Below are 21503 nucleotides of genomic sequence, written 5' to 3'. Positions count from 1 at the left end.
ACCGCCTGACATCACACGGTAGAGTCCCATGGCCTTATTAGTCTTGCATTACCAAACTCCCAGGTCTCATTCCCACGTGTCGTGCAGGGAGCATGGAATCAACTGAGGATACCATCGCCTTAACCTGAGTGTACACCCAAGTCCGTCTTTGCTTGGAACTAGGCTGTCATGCTGTAAACCATGGCCCAAACGCGCAGACACTTTGAGGCTAAGAGCTTGCATTCGGAAAGTATTCATACATCTGGACTTTTTCCACATTTTGTTACATTACATTCTTATTCTAAAATTCTTATTCATTAATCCACACACAATACCCCATAATGACAAAGCAAAAACATTTTTTTTAGAATTTTTTGCAAATGTATTAAAAATAAAACACTGAAATATAACATTTCTATAAGTATTCAGACCCTTTACTCAGTACTTTGTTGAAGCACCTTTGACAGCAATTACAGCCCTGTCTTCTTGGGTATGATGGTAAAAGCTTGGCACACCTGTTTCTCCCATTCTTCGCCACAGATCCTCTCAAGCTCTGTCAGGTTGAATGGAGAGCGTCGCTGCACAGCTATTTTCACGTTTCTCCAGAGATGTTCGGGCTCTGGCTGGGCCACTCAAGGACATTCAGAGACTTGTCCCGAAGCCACTCCTGCGTTGTCTTGGCTGTGTGCTTAGGGTCGTTGTCCCGTTGGAAGGTTAACCTTCACCTCAGTCTGAGGTCCTGAGCTCTCTGGAGCAGGTTTTCATCAAGGATCTCTCTCTAGGCCTCCCGAGTGGCGCAACGGTCTAAGGCACTACAGACCCGGGTTTGATCCCAGGCTGTGTCGCAGCCAGCCGCGCCCGGGAGACCCATGAGGCAGCGCACAATTTTCCCAGCGTCATCCGGGTTAGGGGAGGGTTTGGCTGGCCGGGATGTCCTTGTCCCATCGCCCTCTTACGACTCCTTGTGGTGGGCCGGAGCGGATGCACGCTGACTTCGGTTGCCAGTTGTACAGTGTTTCCTCCAACACATTGGTGCGGCTGGCTTCCGGGTTGAACGAGAGTGTGTCAAGAAGCAGTGCGTCTTGTCAGGGTTGTGTTTCGGAGGACACATGACTCTCGACCTTCGCCTCTCCCGAGTTTGTACAGGTGTTGCAGTGATGGGACAATACTGTAACTACCAATTGAATATCACGAAATTGGGGAGACAAAGGGGTAAGGATAAAAATAAATAAAGGATCTCTCAGTACTTTGCTCCGTTCATCTTTCCCTCGATCCTGACTAGTCTCCCAGTCCCTGCCTCTGAAAAACATCCCACAGCATGATGCTGCACCGCCATGCTTCACTGTCGGGATGTTGCCAGGTTTGACGCTTGGCATTCAGGTCAAAGAGTTCAATCTTGGTTTCATCAGAGCAGAGAATCTTATTTCTCATGGTCAGAGTCCTTTAGGTGACTTTTGGCAAATTCCAAGTGGGCGGCAGGTAGCCTAGTAGTTAGAGCATTGGGCCAGTAACCGAAAAGTTGCTAGATCGAATCCCTGAGCTGACAAGGTAAAAATCCGTCGTTCGAACAAGGCAGTTAACCTACTGTTCCTAGGCTGTCATTGTAAATAAGAATTTGTTCTTAACTGACTTGACTAGTTAAATAAAGGTTAAAATAAAATAAAAAAATGCTGCATTAATGTTTTGGTACCCTTCCCCAGATCTGTGGGGAAGGGTACCGGATTCTAACCTCAACATCCAAACCTTACTACCAAGGATTATCAAGAAAAAAACTTCTAACAAACAAAACCTGCATAAGAAACACAGCAGAACCTGGAAATACTATCTTACTCAAAACTGAGTGAGTAATGTTCAGTCTGAACCTATTTCTGAAGTCAAGTTTTTTTTTTACTGAGAAGTGGCTTCCTTCTGGCCTCTACCATAAAGGCCTGATTTATTTGAGATGGTAGATGGTTGAGATGGTTGTCCTTCTGGAAAGTTATCCCACCTCCACAGAGGAACTCTGGAGCTCTGTCAGAGTGACCATTGGGTTCTTGGTCAACTCCCTGACCAAGGGCCTTCTCTTCCGATTGTACAGTATGGCCGGGCGGCCAGCTCTAGGAAGAGTCTTGGGGGTTCCAAACTTCTTCCATTTAAGAATGATGGGGGCCACTGTGTTCTTGGGGACCTTCAATGCTGCAGAATTTTTGGTACCCTTCCCCAGATCTGTGCCTCGACACAATCCTGTCTCTGAGCTCCTTGGACAATTCCTTCGACATCACTGCTTTGTTTTTGCGCTGACATGCAGTACACTGTCAACTGTGGGACCTTATATAAACAGGTGTGCCTTTCCAAATCATGTACAATCAATTGAATTTACCAGGTGGATTTACAGGTGGACTCCAATCAAGTTGTAGAAAAATCTCAATGATGATCAATGGAAACAGGATGCACCTGAGCTCAATTTTAAGTCTCATAGCGAAGGGTCTGAATTCTTATGTAAATAAGGTATTTCTGTTTTTTTTAACCTGTTTTCACTGTGTCATTATGGGGTATTGTGTGTAGATCGATGAGGAAAACAATGAATTTTAATTCATTTTAGAATAAGGCTGTAATGGAACAACGTGGAAAAAAAATCAAGGGGTCTGAATACTTTCCAAATGCACTGTAGGTGAGGAAGCCAGGGACACACGAGTGTGTGTATGTCTGCGTGCGTGCGCCGTGCGGTTCTGGGCTGTCCTGGCATCCAAGTGTCTGATACTATGTGATGGATGTGTTCCATTTCCACACACAGACTTTGGCGTCGATACCACACATAATTTGGTGTGACGGACACGGGTGTACCCCCACTCTCCTGAAGATGCTAGATCAGGATATTGTCATTCGTGTTAATCGGTTCTGCAAACACATTTCCACAGTCACATTTTAGTCCAATTATCACTGGTGTGCTGCTGATGGAGACGGATCACAGGAGTGCATATGCCTATGTGAATGGGAGAAAGACTGGAGAGGAGGAATGCAGAAGTGTGTGTGTGTGTGTGTCCGGTTAAATGATGATGATCAACAGGGTAAACTAAGAAGCTTTCCCGTCTCTCTCGCGCTCTGTAATCCAGGGATTTGGCATAAGGCCTCAGCACAGCTGGTTACGTGTGACTCGGATGTCAACAGAAGGACGTCCTCTGGGAGGACGCGCGCACACACACAATTACACATGGTACTGTGTAATTACAATTATAATCACCTCTATTGACTAGTACTGTACAAAAACATAAGTACACGCCTCTGGCTAATGTACCAACACATGCTCCTATCCACATGGTGGGTAGCCCATATGATGGCGGATCATATAGATTTTCATTTAAAACACAACGCACATCAGACAGAGACAGCTCTGACCGGCGGACTCATTCCACAGCGTAATGCTCCAGACTAATGCACAGAGAGAGAGAGCAGATGCTTACAAACACTAACATAGTGGTTCCAGCTTCACTTATACATGAGAATGCTAAAACAATTAAGCACACACACACACAAACACACACTGACCTCTTTGATACTGCATACGTAGAAAATGCACATATACAAGTAAACTCCTCTCTTCTGATGTAGTTGTTTACTAGTGTGTGATGCAACAGCTTCACGGCTTCCACCTTGGGAGAGAATTTTGGTAGTCCTTTGATGAGAGATTGAAGAGCTGTGGCATTGTCTGTGTGATGTTACTCAGCCAGAGGTTAAGGCCTATGAGTAGAAGAAGTGTTATTGCCGGGTTCCGAAACATTTAGTGACATGTTGACAAACAACATTGTGATGTCATTTGAATAGTAAGAACGAGTATAAAATAGTAACCCTATTTGAAGAAAGACTTTTATATAGCAAGGCTTTATGCTGAGCAGGGCCAAGAAGGTACTCTGAGCAAGCTGGTGTGACACTGCTGTAGGAGAAGGCTTGGTTGGCATCTGCATCATCAGTAATGTCATCCCATTGTCTGAGTGGTCTCTACACTACAGGTGGTGGGTCAGTTTGGGAGGAGCAGGTTACAGCCTCACTGTGTGCATCACTGTGCATCTGGAGGAAAGGAAAGAAGACTGTCTGCTGATGGGTGGCTGGGGGGGGGGATCTGCAATTATAAATATCCTGATGATTATCTCAAGACCAGATCTCTCTCTCTGTCTGTGACCGGGGCTTTGTTGGACAACAAATGGCATCCTTCAAAAAGCTTCCTTCAAAAACATTTATCTTCATTTTCCAACACCAGTAGATGGTTTTGTGTGGGAAATCTGGGAATCCTCTCTGATTTAATGCTGCACAAAAATATAACTTAATTTAACATGTAAAACACGCAGTATGAGTCATGGGTAGTAGCGTATCCATTGAAACATGTGATTTGCCGACTGCAGTATGCCATGTGGGCAATTCCACTTGGAATTTATTTGCAAATTATGGTGGAAAATAAGTATTTGGTCACCTACAAACAAGCAAGATTTCTGGCTCTCGCAGACCTGTAACTTCTTCTGTAAGAGGCTCCTCTGTCCTCCACTCGTTACCTGTATTAATGGCACCTGTTTGAACTTGTTCTCAGTATAAAAGACACCTGTCCACAACCTCAAACAGTCACACTCCAAACTCCACTCTGGGCAAGACCAAAGAGCTGTCAAAGGACACCAGAAACAAAATTGTCGACCTGCACCAGGCTGGGAAGACTGAATCTGCAATAGGTAAGCAGCTTGGTTTGAAGAAATCAACTGTGGGAGCAATTATTAGGAAATGGAAGACATACAAGACCACTGATAATCTCCCTCGATCTGGGGCTCCACGCAAGATCTCACCCCGTGGGGTCAAAATGATCACAAGAGCGGTGAGCAAAAATCCCAGAACCACACGGGGGGACCTAGTGAATGAGCTGGGACCAAAGTAACAAAGCCTACCATCAGTAACACACTACGCCGCCAGGGACTCAAATCCTGCAGTGCCAGACGTGTCCCTCCGCTTAAGCCAGTACATGTCCAGGCCCGTCTGAAGTTTGCTAGAGAGCATTTGGATGATCCAGAAGAAGATTGGGAGAATGTCATATGGTCAGATGAAACCAAAATATAACTTTTTGATAACTCAACTCGTCGTGCTTGGAGGACAAAGAATGCTGAGTTGCATCCAAAGAACACCATACCTACTGTGAAGCATGGGGGTGGAAACATCATGCTTTGGGGCTGTTTTTCTGCAAAGGGACCAGGATGACTGATCCGTGTAAAGGAAAGAATGAATGGGGCCATGTATCGTGAGATTTTGAGTGAAAACCTCCTTCCATCAGCAAGGGCATTGAAGATGAAATGTGGCTGGGTCTTTCAGCATGACAATGATCCCAAACACACCGCCCGGGCAACAAAGGAGTGGCTTCGTAAGAAGCATTTCAAGGTCCTGGAGTGGCCTAGCCAGTCTCCAGATCTCAACCCCATAGAAAATCTTTGGAGGGAGTTGAAAGTCCGTGTTGCCCAGCAACAGCCCCAAAACATCACTGCTCTAGAGGAGATCTGCATGGAGGAATGGGCCAAAATACCAGCAACAGTGTGTGAAGACTTACAGAAAACGTTTGATCTCTGTCATTGCCAACAAAGGGTATATAACAATGTATTGATAAACTTTTGTTATTGACCAAATACTTATTTTCCACCATAATTTGCAAATATATTCATTAAAAATCCTACAATGTGATTTTCTGGATTTTTTTTTTCCCCCCTCATTTTGTCTGTCATAGTTGAAGTGTACCTATGATGAAAATTACAGGCCTCTCTCATCTTTTTAAGTGGGAGAACTTGCACAATTGGTGGCTGACTAAATACTTTTTTGCCCCACTGTAGGTAGGGGTAAAGTGACGAGCAGCAGCGTATGTGTTAAGTGTGAAAATGTGTGTGTGTGTGTGGCGTCAGTATACATGTGTGTTCATGTTATGTGTGTTTGGCTGTCATTTAAGTGTGTGTGTGTGTGGGTAGAGTCCAGTGTGTGTACATAGTCAGTGCAACAGAGTTGGTTAAAAAAATGGGTAAATGTAGGTATCCATTTGAATAGCTATTTAGCAGTCTTGTTTAGAAGTCTTATGGCTTAGGTGTAGAAACTATTCAGGGTTCTGTTGTTTCCAGACTTGGTACCGCTTGCCGTGCAGTAGCAGAGAAAACAGTCTGTGGCTTGCGTGGTTGGAGTCTTCCTCTGACACTGCCTGGTATAGAGGTAATGGATGGCAGGGAGCCCAGCCCCAGTGATGTACTGGGCCGTACTCACTACGCTCTGTAGCGCCTTTCGGTCAGATGCCAAGCAGTTGCCATACCAAGCGGTGATGTAGCCAGTAAAGATGCTCTCGGAGGTGCATCTGCAGAGCTTTATGAGAATCTGAGGACCCATGCCAAATCTTTTCAACCTCCTGAGGGGGATGAGGCATTGTCGTGCCCTCTTCACGACTGTGTTGGTGTGTTTGGACCATGATAGATCCTTGGTGATGTGGATACTGAGGAACTTGAAGCCCTCAACCCACTCTAATACAGCCCCATCAATGTGAATGGAGGTGTGCTCGGTGATCAGCTCCTTTGTCTTACTGACGTTGAGGGAGAGTTTTTGTTGTCCTAGCACCACACTGCCAGGTCTCTGACCTCCTCCCTATAGGCTGTCTCATTGGTGTCGGTGATCAGGCGTACCTGCGTTGTGTTGTTGACAAAGTTAATGATGGTGTTGGCGTCGTGTTGTGAACATGGAGTACAAGAGGGGACTAAGCAAGCTACAGGGCGCGGTTGAAAATGTCAGTGACACCACTTTCCATCTGGTCAGCGCATTCTCTAAGTATGCATCCTGGTATTCCGTCTTGTGAATGTTAACCTGTTTTAAATGTCTTTCTTCGGCTATGGAGAGTGTGATCACAGTCATCTGGAACAGCCGGTGCTCTCACACATGGTTCAGTGTTGCTTGCCTCAAAGTGATCATAGAAGGCATTTAGCTCATCTGGTAGGCTTGTGTCATTGGGCATCTTGTGGCTGGGTTTCCCTTTGTAATCCGTGATAGAGCCGGAGTAGTAGGATTCAATCTTAATCCTGTATTGATGCTTTGCTGGTTTGATGGTCCGTCGGAGGGTGTAGCAGGATTTCTTATAAGTGTCTGCCAGGTTCTTTATACCATGACTGTGGAACAAGCCAACATATCCATTAACTTCAATATTCACCAATGTACATGTTACCTCATTATCCTTAATTAATAAACAGTTAGAACTTTGCCAAATAATATCAAATGTCATGACTATCAATTACTTCTAGAAATTCACATGATCAACAGTGGTGGGAACCCTTTTATAAAAAGGGGCTGAATGTGCCATCACTTCCTTTACAACACCCAGGATGAGACGAAGCAAATGGAATGCACATCAAGCTAAGTACACGGCTCAAGTTCTGAAAACAAATGCAGTTAGCTAACAGACATTCAAATACAGAAAGAGCACAACATAACGACTCTTAACAATATAAGGGGATCATTTTAACAATGGACCAGAGATCACTGAGATCACTGTGTTTGTTTGTTTATGTTACAGCTTGCTGTGTGTCCACTGTTTTGTCTTCCCCCGGCTCCCAACACCTCGCTCATATGGCACTCTGTTGCACATTACACACACCGGTGCTCAGTAAACAAATAAATAGTAACTTGTAATTTGTGAAAATCTCAAATGGATGGTGACGGAAATGAGAACCGTCACAGGGTGTGAATACTTTCTGAAGGCACTGTAGTTACCCAGAGACCCGTGGGCCTTAGGACAGTGACGCAAACACAAAGTGACACCCTGGACATCCTCAGGAAGGATCTCGCTCTATAAATTCCCCCTGTAGAGACTCCCACTCTCTCAAGAACAAAGCTGTAACTGTGACTGTCACTTCTCCCACATGAGGAGTAAGCCAATCTTTAACAACTCGGTTGTTCAACCATATAGCATCAGGTGCGGTAAAGAATGGATTTTAGACGATTTAAATGAGAAACGTTTCATTGTAATGACTCAGGATATATGAATGTAGTCTCATTGTATTACACAAATGACTGAGGATGATAGTATTGACCTTTTCAATGTTTTTTTGTGCACAGTGTTGGGATTCAAAGTGATTGATAATAGTGGGGGGAAAGTACTGTAGATACTGCTCTACACTAGCTTAACCTCATGGTGAGGGTAAATGTTTGTCATGCCATGTTTTTGATTTATTGAAATTATATGGTCATAGCTATTATTGAAGGCAAAGTGAAATCCGAGAGCTATGCAAAGTTATATAAACTGGAGGGTCGAGTCACTGTCTAATCAAAATCCTTCACTGCACACTGCATAGCTATTGGGGGGGGTTGTTGAGTAAGCACTCCATATGCCAGGGCAAACGGATGTTGCCTCATGACTCAAACTGAGTTATTCTGCTGCTCTATGATCGCTACATATTTCTGTCTGAGACTGTCGTCATTGAAGTCGTTTGTGGTGATGTCAAAATGAGGGGCGTTGTACAAAACAAAGTCCTCAAGCGATTGGCTCATCTAACCAATCGAGTAATATAAATAATGACATATACATATTTACAACTGTAACAATGATAAATGTCCATTGGAGGGTGTGCGCAGGGTATATGTCCATACAAGGTGCAGCAGGAGGGGTAGGTAGCTGCCTAGTATTCAGCAGCCTGATGGTCTGGGGGTAGAAGCTATTGGCCAGTCTGACAGTTTTTGCCATGATGATGATTATTATTATTATTATTTTATTTTTTAACCTTTTATTATTTATTTATGATTCTCATATACTGTATGCGTCTGAGTGATGGAAGCGGGGAGAACAGGCTGTGGCTCGGGGGCTGAGGTACTTTATGCTCTTTTTGGCCTTCCTGTGACACTAGTGATGTCGGTGTCCTGAAGGGCAGGCGGTGTGCACCAAATGTTGCGTTCGGCTGAGCGTACCACCCTCTGTAGAGCCTTGCGGTCAGCCGTACCAGGCTGTCATGATGGTGCTCCTGTAGAACACTGTCGGCTCTCGGTGACAGGCCAAATTTCTACAGCTTCCTGAGGTTGAGGAGTCGCTGTTGGGCCTTCTTCACCAAGACGCACCCTTGTGGGGTCCCCGTGTTGAGGAGGTAATGTTGCCTACCATCACCACCTGGGAGAAGTTCAGTTCCAGGGCCGTGAACTTTGTTGTTAGCTTAGAGGGCACTATGGCATTGAAGGCTGAGCTGTAATCAAACAACGTCCTCACATATGCATTCATTTTGTCCAGGTGGGTGAGGGCAGTGCAATGGCAATTGCGTCGTGGATATGTTGGTGAGGTAAGCAAATTGGAGAGGGTTGAGTGTGTTGGGGAGGGAAGAGGTGATGTGGTCTTTTACTAACCTCTCAAAGCACTACATGATGAAGGGAGTGCTACGGGTCGGTAGTCAATTCAGTTCAGTAACTTTACCTTTCTTGGGCACGGAGATGATAGTGGACATCATGAAATAGGTGAGGATAACGGCCTGAGATTGAAAATGTTCGAAAACAAAACAGTCAGCCGGTCCGCACATGAGGGGTGCGGCTACGGATGCCGTCTGGGCCGGCAGCCTTGCGAGGGTCAACACGCTTGAATGACTTACATACAGTGGGGAGAACAAGTATTTGATACACTGCCGATTCTGCAGGTTTTCATCATGGAGACCAGAGACTAGGATGCGATTGCTGCTGTCAACCACGTGCACCTGGTCTGTGATGATGGCACTGGCCCTGCCCACAACACAACAGGGAAATGAACATGTGAATGTATCATGACAGTTCATTAAAATAAGCCTTTTCAATGAGCATGCCATGGCAGCCGGGCTACTGGAGCATTCAGAGCATATGTTTCATCTCCTTGCCAATTCCTATGTACTTGCCAACAGCACAGAGAATCTAACTGTATTTTCCTTTTTACTGAAGTGACTGCAGTCTTTGCTCTGTCATTCTCACATGGAACAGATGGTGGTAGTAGACAGACAGATGTATGGGAGAACCTGTGTAGTATTATGCCCCAGAATGGATTCAATGGGGACATGAAGTCATGGGTCTTGAACTAATGTACTATGACAGAGAATGTGTCCCTATCCTTACAATAAATATATTCTGTTGGTATTGCAAGGAAGCATTTGCATTTTTCACATACAAGCAATGGATTTGTGTCAGCCACATGCTTTGCATAGGCATTGTATCTCTCTGTATCGGGTGGTACGAAGTGCTGGGAATTGTTTAATTGATGGGAAGCATATGCAATTTGTTTCAAGAGGAGTGTTACTAGAGGTACTTTTCACTGCAGGAAAAGCTCAGAATCTGATGTATTTGCATTTCAATGAAGTCTAGTCATAGTGAGGTCTCTTATAGCAGCTGTTGAAGTTTAAGCCTGAGCAGGCAAGGCCATGCAAGGCCAACTCTATTATAATCTGTATCATTGGTACAAAAATCTGCTTAAATACTTCCTCCTTGTGTGTTTAAGCCCTCTAGATTAGACTGATGTACTATGTCTGTTTTTGCTTTTTGCTCTCTCTTCCTCAGAGCTCCATCCAGATCACCTTTGACAACAGTCTCCAGCTCCCTGCCTCTGCTATTGTAGATAGTGTGATCTGCACAGACCAATCACCTACCACTATGGTGAGTATCAACTAAACATGCATGCCTTTTCTAGAGGTTAACATGATATAGAACCCATGATGTGTTATTTTTTTTATCAAGACAAGACTTCTCATAGATCCATTTCTTCTAGTACATTATAGATTCTTAATGGTGGTCTCTTCCCTCTCCCTGCTCCAGGTCTTACAGTGTAAGTGTGCGGTTGACACTGTAACGTTCCCTGTGACTGTCACCCAGCAGTCACCTGCAGCTGTTTCCATGGATACCTACCAGATCACCATAAAGCCAATGCTGGCCCAGGTATGACACATCACCATGGTTTTGCATTTGTAAGTTTGCATGTGTGTGCCTCTCAAAAAAAGTTAACCCTGTTGAGCTTTCACTTCATTGAATTGCCCTCAAATGGAATGGTGTACCTGCGTTGGATGAAACCTCAAATGCTTACGTATGCATATGTAAAATCACTTTCAGAAAAATGAACTCTCCTATGCTTCATGACTATTCCATTGAGTTGAGCTATACTAAGTAGGGATAGTTCACTCAAATTACAAAATGACATTGGTTTCCTTACACTGTAAGCAGTCTATGGACAAGGTATGAAAGCAATCCATGCTTTGGTTTTGTTTACCTGGCCACTATTTAAAATGCTAACTTTTTAGCATTTGTGGCAATAATCCAATACAGGTCAATTTGCACCTTTTGCGCTTCATGTCCAAATCATCCTAAAGTATCCAAATATGTATTGTTTAACTTAATGAAGTTACTTTAAGATGGTTTGGACATGAAGTGACAAAATGCTAATATAGATACCATTGACTTGCATTGGAGTTGTGCCACAAATGCTAAAATGTTAGCATTTGAAACAGTGGCCAAGTAAACACAACCAAAGCACGGATTGCTGTCATACCTTATCCATAGACTGCTTTCAGTGTAAAGAAAGCAATTTGTCCTTTTGTAATTTGGGTGAACTATCCCTTTAAACCAGCTTGCGACTGCCTGTAACATGCCTGTCCCCCTCTCCCCCCAATCAGTTGGTGGTGCGTCTGGAGGAAGTAGAAGAAGAGGGTCTGCTGGTGTCCTGGACTTTCTCCCAGCAGCCGATCTCCCTCACCGTGGCCCCACGCAGGATCCAGAGAGAGGTGAGAAACAGTCACACTAAAGGTCCATTTATATCTTGCCAAGTCTAAAGAATGAAGTACCGTCGCTTATATGTGAATTAAATTCGGAGCATGTTGGGAATGTGTTGGAGGCCGTTGGTTGAAAATTTCCCCCTTATGGAGAATCTGATGGTCTCATCGGTTTGGCCTCCTATGACACTAGCAAATTACAATGGTCCTATTTTTATTCTTTATTTATTTTACCTTTATTTAACTAGGCAAGTCAGTTAAGAACAAATTCTTATTTTCAATGATGGCCTAGGAACAGTGGGTTAACTGCCTTGTTCAGGGGCAGAACGACAGATTTGTACCATGTCAGCTCGGGGATTCGATCTTGCAACCTTTCGGTTACTAGTCCAACGCTCTAACCTGACACCCAATAAATAATATAATAATACTCGTAGGAAAGGTTTTCATCTTTAGCTCACAATCTGTCGATACTATACTATTAGAAAGGTACATTTAAAAAAAAAAAAAAAAAAAAATCTTGTGCATATTGTTTTGTATTGCAAGGTATTACTACTGCACTGTTGGAGCTAGAAACACAAGCCTTTCGCTGCACCTGCGATAACATCTGCAAATCAGTATACATGACCAATAAACTTTGATTTGATTGGAAAAGGTTCTACATGGAACCCAAAAGCAAAAGGGTTCTACCGGGAACCAAAAAGGGTTATTCAAAAGGTTCTCCTATAGGGACAGCCAAAGAACCCTTTTAGGTTCTAGATAGCACTTTTTTTTCAGTGTAGTGCCCAGAGTTTGTTCAGTCCAGGTCACCATACACCTAATCTGTTTACTATCTAATATATTTTAGTCTGTTTGGTGTACTTCTTGGTGGCAGGTAGCTTACTTTAGTGGTGTTTTGTGCTCAGGAGAGTGATGCAGAGATAGACCCAGACATGATTCGGGAGCTGGTGAAGGATACTCTGTTCAGCACACAGCCAGCCATGATCCTCAACCTCAGGGCCTGTGTGTCCAGCACTACGGTAAGACCATTGCACTACAACTACGCTGCAAGTGTTTTCCTTCCATTAGAGTTGTTTTTAGCCTGCTACATCAGACTAGAAGCATCAAAACTGAGGCAGAAATCAAAAGCAGCGAGAGCTCACATCACTGACTTGATGCTTCTGCATACGGAATAGCGTGTCTCATTGAAAGGCACCCAATGTAGTCAACTGCGGCTAGTAGGCATGGGAAAAACCAACATGCGAAACATGCAGTATAATTACCATTACCACTGGTAAAACCTTCCTGATAGGATGAACCAAGAGCTATGACTAAATGTTTTATGTTCTAGTGATTTGACTCTCTGGTCTTTGACTTCCAGTTCCCCAGGGCAACAGGCCTAACCCCGACAGGTCTGACCCCCCCGTCCCAGAGTTTACCCCCCATACGAAGGCTCCTGCTTCGCCAGCTCAGGGAACCTGCCTCAGAGCAGGTCAGCTATATCACATCAGCCACGACCCACCATCTCTTCTCCCAAAAACCAGAGTCGATTACTGTGTGTGTGTGTGTGTGTGTGTGTGTGTAGCCAAGTCATGCAGTTCAGGGAGCTGTGCTGTACCGTGAGCCTGGACCAGCCATCAACAGAAAGGAGGACCTGCTTCCTGCCTGCAACCCTCAGCCCTGACACCTCACTGGACTGGAGTGAGGACATCTCACTGTAAGACAGCTAGCTATAGCCCAGCCAGCCACTGGCAGTCACACACATACGACCTGATTATAGATATGAATTATTGATATTTTACAACAGAAACAAACTACAATAATAGTTCAACAATGATTTTACCATCAAGTGAAAACTCTAAATAGCATACACTCATTGTTTGACACTGTTATGCCTACTGTGAGTCTAACATACAATCTTTGATTATCTGTGATTGTGTTCTGCAGGGATCTGGCTCCAGAAACCAAAGAGCTGAGAGTGAGAATGCTGGAGAAGACCACCAAGGGGGAACGTAAGGCTCCTCTCAATTAGATACTTATTATTAAAGGTCATAGATTAATGAGAAATTGCCAATCTACTTTTGTAAAGACTATAGACCCTCTACACCAGTGGTTCCCAAACTTTTTATAGTCCAGTACCCCTTCAACCTCCAGCTGCGTACCCCCTCTACTAGCGCCAGGGTCAGCGTACTCTCAAATGTTTTTTTTTGTTGTTGCCAGTATTGTAAGCCTGCCATGCACGCTATACGATACATTTATTAAACATAATGAGTGTGTCACAACCTGCCTCGTGGGAAGTGACAAAGAACTTTTATAGGAACAGGGCACAAATAATAATATAATAATAATCAATCATTTTTCTCTTTATTTAGCCATCTTACAATATAAAACCTTACTTGTTCATCAAACATTGTGAATAACTCACCACAGGTTAATGAGAAGGGTGTGCTTGAAAGGATGCACAGAACTCTGCAGTGTTGGGTTATATTGGAGAGAGTCTCAGTCTTAAATCCTTTTCCACACACAGTCTGTGCCTGTATTTCGTTTTCATGCTAGTGAGGGCCGAGAATCCACTCTCACATAGGTACGTGGTTGCAAAGGGCATCAGTGTCTTAACAGTGCAATTTGCCAAGGCAGGATACATTGAGCGCAGCCCAATCCAGAAATCTGACAGTAGCTTTTGATTAAATTCCATTTTCACAGAACCCCTTTCGCAATTTTGATGAGGCTCTCTTGTTCAGATATCAGTAAGTCGACTGGAGGCAGGGCATGAAAGGGATAACGAATCCAGTTGTTTGTGTCATCTGTTTCGGGAATACCTGCGTAATTGCGCACCCAACTCACTCAGGTGCTTCGCTATATCACATTTGACATTGTCCGTAAGCTTAAGTTCATTTACACACAAAAAATTATACAATGATGGAAAGACCTGTGTGTTGTCCTTGTTAATGCAGATAGATAAGAGCTCCAACTTCTTAATCATAGCCTCAATTTTGTTCCACACATTAAATATAGTTACGGAGAGTTCCTGTAATCCTAGATTCAGATCATTCAGGCAGGAAAAACATCACCCTGATAGGCCAGTCGTGTGAGAAACCCGTCATCATGCAAGTGGTCAGACAAGTGAAAAATGATGGTCAGTGAAAACTTTAATCTCGTCTCTCAATTCCAAAAAACGTGTCAATACTTTGCCCCTTGATAACCAGCGCACTTCTGTATGTTGTAAAAGCATTACATGGTCACTGCCCATATCATTGCATAATGCAGAAAATACACAAGATGATGTCTTCCTCTTCTGCAAACCACTGGAAACGGACATATACCAGGAGCTGTGCCAGGCCTGCCACGTCTGACTCATCCAGCTGTAACGCATAAAATTGACTGGGTTGTATGTGAAGCAGTAATTTTTTCAAAACATCTCCTGCCATGTCACTGATGCGTCGTGAAACGGTGTGGTATGATGATAGCATTGTCCCAACCATATCCACGGCAGCAGGGAGAATTAAGTCCTCCACAATAGTATGGGGCTTGTCTGTCCTAGCCACTCGGTAGCTCACCATATATGACGCTTCTAGCCCCTTCTTATTAATGGCATCTGTTGCGTCTTTATAAGGACACAAGGCGAGACCCAAATGCAGACACAGGAAGCAGATGGTTGAGCTCCGATATTTATTAATCCAAGGGGTAGGTAAAAGGTAGGTCGGGGACAGGCAAGAGTTCAATAACCAGATCCGAGTCCAAACAGTACAAGGGGATAGGCAGCATTGAAGACAGAACAGGCAGAGTGGTCAGGCAGGTGGGTTCAGAGTCAGGACAGGCAAGGGTTGAAACCAGGAGGACTAGAACCAAAAGAGACTGGGGGAAAAAATAGGAGCAAGGAAAACCGCTGGTTGACTTCGCAAACAAGGCGAACTGGCACAGAGAGACAGGAAACAGGGATATATACACCGGCGATAATAAGCGACACCTGGAGGGGGTGGAGACGATCACAAGGACAGGTGAAACAGTCTGACAGTCTTAATTCTCGCTCAAACTCCTGTTTTTTTTCTTCAAATTGGCATGTTTTGTTTCTAAATGTCTGTGAAAGAGTAAAGGTTTCCCGCGAGAGAGTAACGGAGTAATTTTAAATTTTTATTTGGCGTACCCCCGACGGCATTGCGCGTACCCCATGAGCACAATTCCTGCCTGCATTATAATCAAAAATTTGTGCCCGAACTTTTGATTTGTTGGGAGATTTGTCCAAGAGAATCCTTTGTGATTCCCAAAAGTAGGGCTGTTGCCCTAGTTTGGGATTTCCAATACTATAAAGACTATATTCAAACCATTTTTCAAATGTCATGTTATACTCTAAGTAAGCAAAGCACTGTGATGTTGTCTTCTCTGTATTTCTATGCTTAGTCTTTCTCTTTTGGCAGAATTCTTGTCTGGCTTTGCCTCGCTACCCTTGGACCTCAACCGCAGAGCTCCTACTGGTCAGCATGTGCTGTCAGTCAGCCCAGGGCACGGCCTGGCACCCAATGCTACGGTCACCTTTGAGGTGATTGGCATGTGATAGGTGGAATGCTGTTCCAAAGTGTGTAGATAATAAGTTGGTGTGTTACAACATAGATGACATAGAAATACAATTACAGAACATTGATTTGAATGGAGTGTTCTCTCTTATCATATCAATGTATTATGGAGCACTCCACATGATAATCCTAGAGGGTAAAACAGTACATAACAATACTTCCAACACAGTCCATAACATTAATGGTAATCTGGGTCCCTCTCCACCTGTAGCTGGTGTACCTGGAGGTAGTGGACCCCCTTGGAGCTCACTACACCACGCCCTTCCGCACCTCCATCACCCCGACCAAGAAGGTGGATGTGGACCGGACCATCATGCCAGACGGCACCATCGTCACCACCGTTACCACCATACAGTCACGACCCAGACCGGGAAAACTAGGTACAGTAGGTCTGGGTGAGTTAGCATATGGAGGGGCCGGAGAGTGGACTGTAGCTAATCATAATGACATATGATATTGATTTTTGATAGTACTGATTCTATGAAAAAAAGAGGATTGCAACCCTGCACCCTGCATGCCAATCCTTCATTTTACTATACTCTATTGCAATGGTGGAAAAGTACTCAATTGTCATACTTAAGTAAAGCTACCTTAATAGAAAGTGACTCAAGTAAAAGTGAAAGTCACCCAGTAAAATACTACATGAGTAAAAGTCTAAAAGTATTTGGTTTTAAATATACTTAACTATCAAAATTAAATGCAATCTCTAAAATGTACTTAAGTATCAAAAGTAAAGGTATAAACCATTTCAAATTCCATATATGAAGCAAACCAGACGGCATAAATTTATATTTTTATTTTTATTGACGAATAGCCAGGGACACACTCCAACACTCAGACATGATTTAGTGAGTCCACCAGATCAGAGGCAGTAGGGATACTTATCAAGGGAACTGTCAACACTTTGTTTAACACTTTATAAGCCATAAAATACACATTCTCCCTATTCCATATGTTTAGAGGTTAATGTTGCATAGGCGTACATTCTGAGCGGTAGATCTCGTCTTTCATTTTGACTCAGAAAGTGATCTTGACTCAGAAAAGGTTGGTGACCACTGCAATAGAGCAGTGGTGTAAAGTACTTAAGTAAAAATACTTTAAAGTACTTCTTAAGTCGTTTTTTGGGGTATCTGTACTTTACTTTTTATATTTTGGTTAACTTTTACTTCACTACATTCCTAAAGAAAATAATGTACTTTTTACTCCTTACATTTTCCCAAAAAGATGGGTGTGTGAATTTGACCATTTTCCTGTCAAAATGTAATGAGTACTCAGAATGTACGCCTATGCAACATTAACCTCTAAACATATGGAATAGGGAGAATGTGTATTTTATGGCTTATAAAGTGTTGAACAAAGTGTTGACAGTGCTGAATAAACTAAATCATAAATTACTCATAAAAACATCAGCTCTTTGCTGTATTCATTGAGTCGCTCTCTAGTCATGGTTTTTAAATCTCATAGTATCAACTTTGCTGTGCATTTTAGGCTTCTTTTTACAGTCTATGGCTTGAGGAAATCTGATTGGCCAGCGGTAGGCCCATAGGTGCACTTAATTTGACCTCTGGGCTTGCCGGGTAGGTGGAGTTCTACCTTCAGACACATGAAATGGTTCAAAATGGGAACACTTTGCCTTCCTGGTGCTAGGGCTGCTGAATCAAGTGCACCTACGGCCAACAGCATGAAAAAAAATAAAATAAATAGGAACGCAAGGCTTTATCATCTGGGTTTTTATCAAAATGTTTGATAATCGACAAGGAATGCGTTGGAGATCGACGAGTTGGTGACCACTGCTCTGTTGCTTCTATTGACCCTCACATCCTCTGTCTCTGCGTTTACTCAGGTGACTCTCCCTCGCGGTCCCCGTCCAAAGTGGAGGTGACAGAGAAAGGGACCATATTCCTCACTGATGGCTGCCATAGCAGGACCAGCTCCAGCCCTACTCTAAGCAGTGAGTTATGTTTCTCCATCGTTTCATAGCCTGGTCTCAGATCTGTTTGTGCTGTCTTGCCAACTCCTATGGTCATTGTTATAGTCATTATTATCACAAACAGATCTGGGGCCAGGCTAATGGCTCCACACTCCTCAACACTTACTTCCACAGATATTTATTCTAGTATTTTTCAACATGATACATCCAGTGGGTCCTCATTTAGTAGTTGTGTCACGTTATGGTGCATTACAGCGCTTGCCGTTATGTCTCATTCAAGGCACCAGAGGGCATCTTTGAGCACATCTACTCCAGCCTGAGTTAAATAAATACTGTGGTGAGCAGTAGTGGTGCGTGGGTCAGCTGTATGTTCACCCGCACCCGCAATTGCTAATAACCCATCTGCAACACATGATATATATGTGAAAATCTTAGGCCCGTACCTGACCCTAACCCTCAAATATAGAAAATGTGCTGTAGGCTACAGTTAGAGACGCCAGGCTACAGTTAGAGACAAGGAGTGCAGGATTTTTTGTTGTTGCCTAATTTTATATATGTTTCTGCTTATAATTTCCAACATTTTGGTAGGCTATTTGTTAGTCAACTTGTCTATAATTAGATACATGCATCTTCTCTTCTGTCATCACATGTTTCCCTAGAAGACTTCAGAAACCCTTGCTCACCAGAATGTCATAAATGATCAAATGAATGCTTCAATCTAGTTGACATCAGTAAAGTTTTCTGTCATCTCTGCTTCTTTCGTGGTGCAAAGATGTTTAGCAATAACTCAGCCCCCAAAAATGTGAAAGATTTTTTGACCGGTGGTAAGGAAATAGAAAGCTGTGAAAACGATCCAACATGTTTCTGATGAGATTTCAGTTTGCATATATTATGTGGTTGAAATACTATCAGCTTTTATGATGCTGATGGTCCCTAACTGTGCATTCACATTCTCTCAAGCTTAATGCTTAAAGAAAGAAATCATATATCTTCACTCTTGTTCCCGAGTGAAAATGTACAATTTGTGTATTATTTTACTGCAAGAAATGCTTAATTCTGCAGGAGTTAATATTAAGACTATGTGAGAGGTTATAGACCTACAGTCAGTGTAATAATTAAAACATAAATGGGATAGCACTTTGATAGACCAGAGCCTTAGATATGCAGTTTTAGAAACTGTTCTACATTTTGTAAGCATTACATAGCAAAGTAGCCAGAAGGTTGTGGATTCACAGACCACTGTGGACAAGGGTAGGGGTGAAATGATATCCATTATAATAAAAGCACTGCATGAATCTATCATGTTATTTGCGGTCCGAGGAAAAAAATTGCTTTTCATAAATGCATTTCATGCAATTCTGCATCATTTTACATAACTGGAGACAGGCAGAATATATCTATATTTTTTTTATACCACAACAGAGCATGACAGCGAATGAGCTCTTGCTGCAGCACCGGAGATGTTTGATTACTACAGTGGCTTGCGAAAGTATTCTCCCCCCCTTGGCATTTTTCCTATTTTGTTGCCCCACATCCTGGAATTAAAATAGATTTTTTTGGGGTGGGTTTGTATCATTTGATTTACACAACATGCCTACCACTTTGAAGATGCAAAATATTTTTTATTGTGAACCAAACAAGAAATAAGGCAAAAATATTATGTCAAAGTCAATAGTTTGTAGAGCCACCTTTTGCAGCAATTACAGCTGCAAGTCTATTGGGGTATGTCTCTATAAGCTTGGCACATCTGGCCACTGGGATCTTCAAGGCAAAACTGCTCCAGCTCCTTCAAGTTGGATGGGTTCTACTGGTGTACAGCAATCTTTAAGTCATACCACAGATTCTCAATTGGATTGAGTTCTGAGCTTTGACTAGGCCATTCCAAGACATTTAAATGTTTCCCCTTAAACCACTCAAGTGTTGCTTTACCAGTATGCTTAGGGTCATTGTCCGACTGGAAGGTGAACCTCTGTCCCAGTCTCAAATCTCTGGAAGACTGAAACAGGTTTCCCTCAAGAATTTCCCTGTATTTCCCTGCGCCATCCTTCAAATCTGAATACAGATATTAAGCTGTTGGTCAAAGATACCTTTTTTTTAAAGTAGGGGCGTGGATCAGAAAACCAGTCAATATCTGGCATAACTAACATTTGCCTCATGCAGCGCCACACATTTCCTTTGCATAGAGTTGATCAGGATGTTGATTGTGGAATGTTGTCCCACTCCTCTTCAATGGCTGTGTGATGTTGCTAGATATTAACAGGAACTGGATCACGCTGTCGTACATGTTGATCCAGAGCATCCCAAACATGCTCAATGGGTGACATGTCTGGGGAGTATTGAAGTCCGTAGCAAGAGGAGACAACGTGGAGATTAGGAATAACAAAAATATATTTATTAACTGAAGTAACGTAAATACAATTAACAATGGTGTGTGTGTAGTCAGTAATCAGTCGTGTAAGTGAGTGGTTGCATCCATAAATGTGATAATGAGGGGTGTTGAAAGGTGCCAAAGCAGACAAACAAAACAGTCACAAAAATGCCACAACCAAAATCAGTGTGTCTGCATGGAGAGAGTCTCCTCAATGAATGGGGAAGAGGTGTATTTATCCCAGGACACACCCGGGCCCAGGTGTGTCCCATGTCGCTCACCACCCTCCCAGCTCCACCAACTGACATCCTGTTAAGGAAAGCAAGAGCAAAGAGAGAATTTGGCAGACAGAGTGGGAGGCGGTCACAGTATTCAGGCCATGGAAGAATTGGGACATTTTCAGCATCCAGGAATTGTGTACAAATCCTTGACATTATCATGCTGAAACATTAGAAGATGGTGGCAGATGAATGGCACAGCAATGGGTCTTAGGATCTCGTCACGGTATCTCTGTGCATTCAAATTGCCATAGATAAAATGCAATTGTGTTCAATGTCCATAGCTTATGCCTGCCCATACCGTAACCCCACCGCCACCATGCGGCACTCTGTTCACAATGTTGCCGTCAGCAAACCGCTCGCCCACAAGACGTCATACCATCTGGCCGGTACAGTTGAAACCGGTATTCATCCGTGAAGAGCACACTTCTCCAGCTTGCCAGTGGCCATCAAAGGTGAGCATTTTCCCGCTGAAGTTTATTACGACGCCAAGCTGCAGTCAGCTCTAGACCATGGTGAGGACGATGAGCACGCAGATGAGCTTCCCTGTTACGATTTCTGAGAGCTTTGCAGAAATTCTTCGGTTGTGCAAACCCACAGATTCATCAGCTGTCCAAGTGGCAGGTCTCAGACGATCCCGCAGGTGAAGAAGCTGGATGTGGAGGTCCTGGGCTGGTA

General features: G+C 43.4%; 1 protein-coding gene across 1 annotated transcript in view; it reads left to right on the top strand.

The window, feature by feature from the left end:
- Window positions 1-21503, top strand: part of c2cd2l (c2cd2 like) — a 36438-nt gene that overhangs the window by 11832 nt on the left and 3103 nt on the right. The window contains 10 exon segments of the mRNA XM_042309131.1: window positions 10501-10596; window positions 10756-10875; window positions 11607-11714; window positions 12605-12718; window positions 13060-13172; window positions 13174-13395; window positions 13626-13690; window positions 16094-16215; window positions 16461-16629; window positions 18093-18200. Of these exon segments, the coding sequence (XP_042165065.1) occupies window positions 10501-10596; window positions 10756-10875; window positions 11607-11714; window positions 12605-12718; window positions 13060-13172; window positions 13174-13395; window positions 13626-13690; window positions 16094-16215; window positions 16461-16629; window positions 18093-18200 (1237 nt within the window).

This window comes from Oncorhynchus tshawytscha, linkage group LG30 (genome assembly GCF_018296145.1).
Source record: "Oncorhynchus tshawytscha isolate Ot180627B linkage group LG30, Otsh_v2.0, whole genome shotgun sequence".
Lineage (NCBI taxonomy): Eukaryota > Metazoa > Chordata > Actinopteri > Salmoniformes > Salmonidae > Oncorhynchus > Oncorhynchus tshawytscha.
This window is presented reverse-complemented; position numbering and strand designations above follow the sequence as displayed.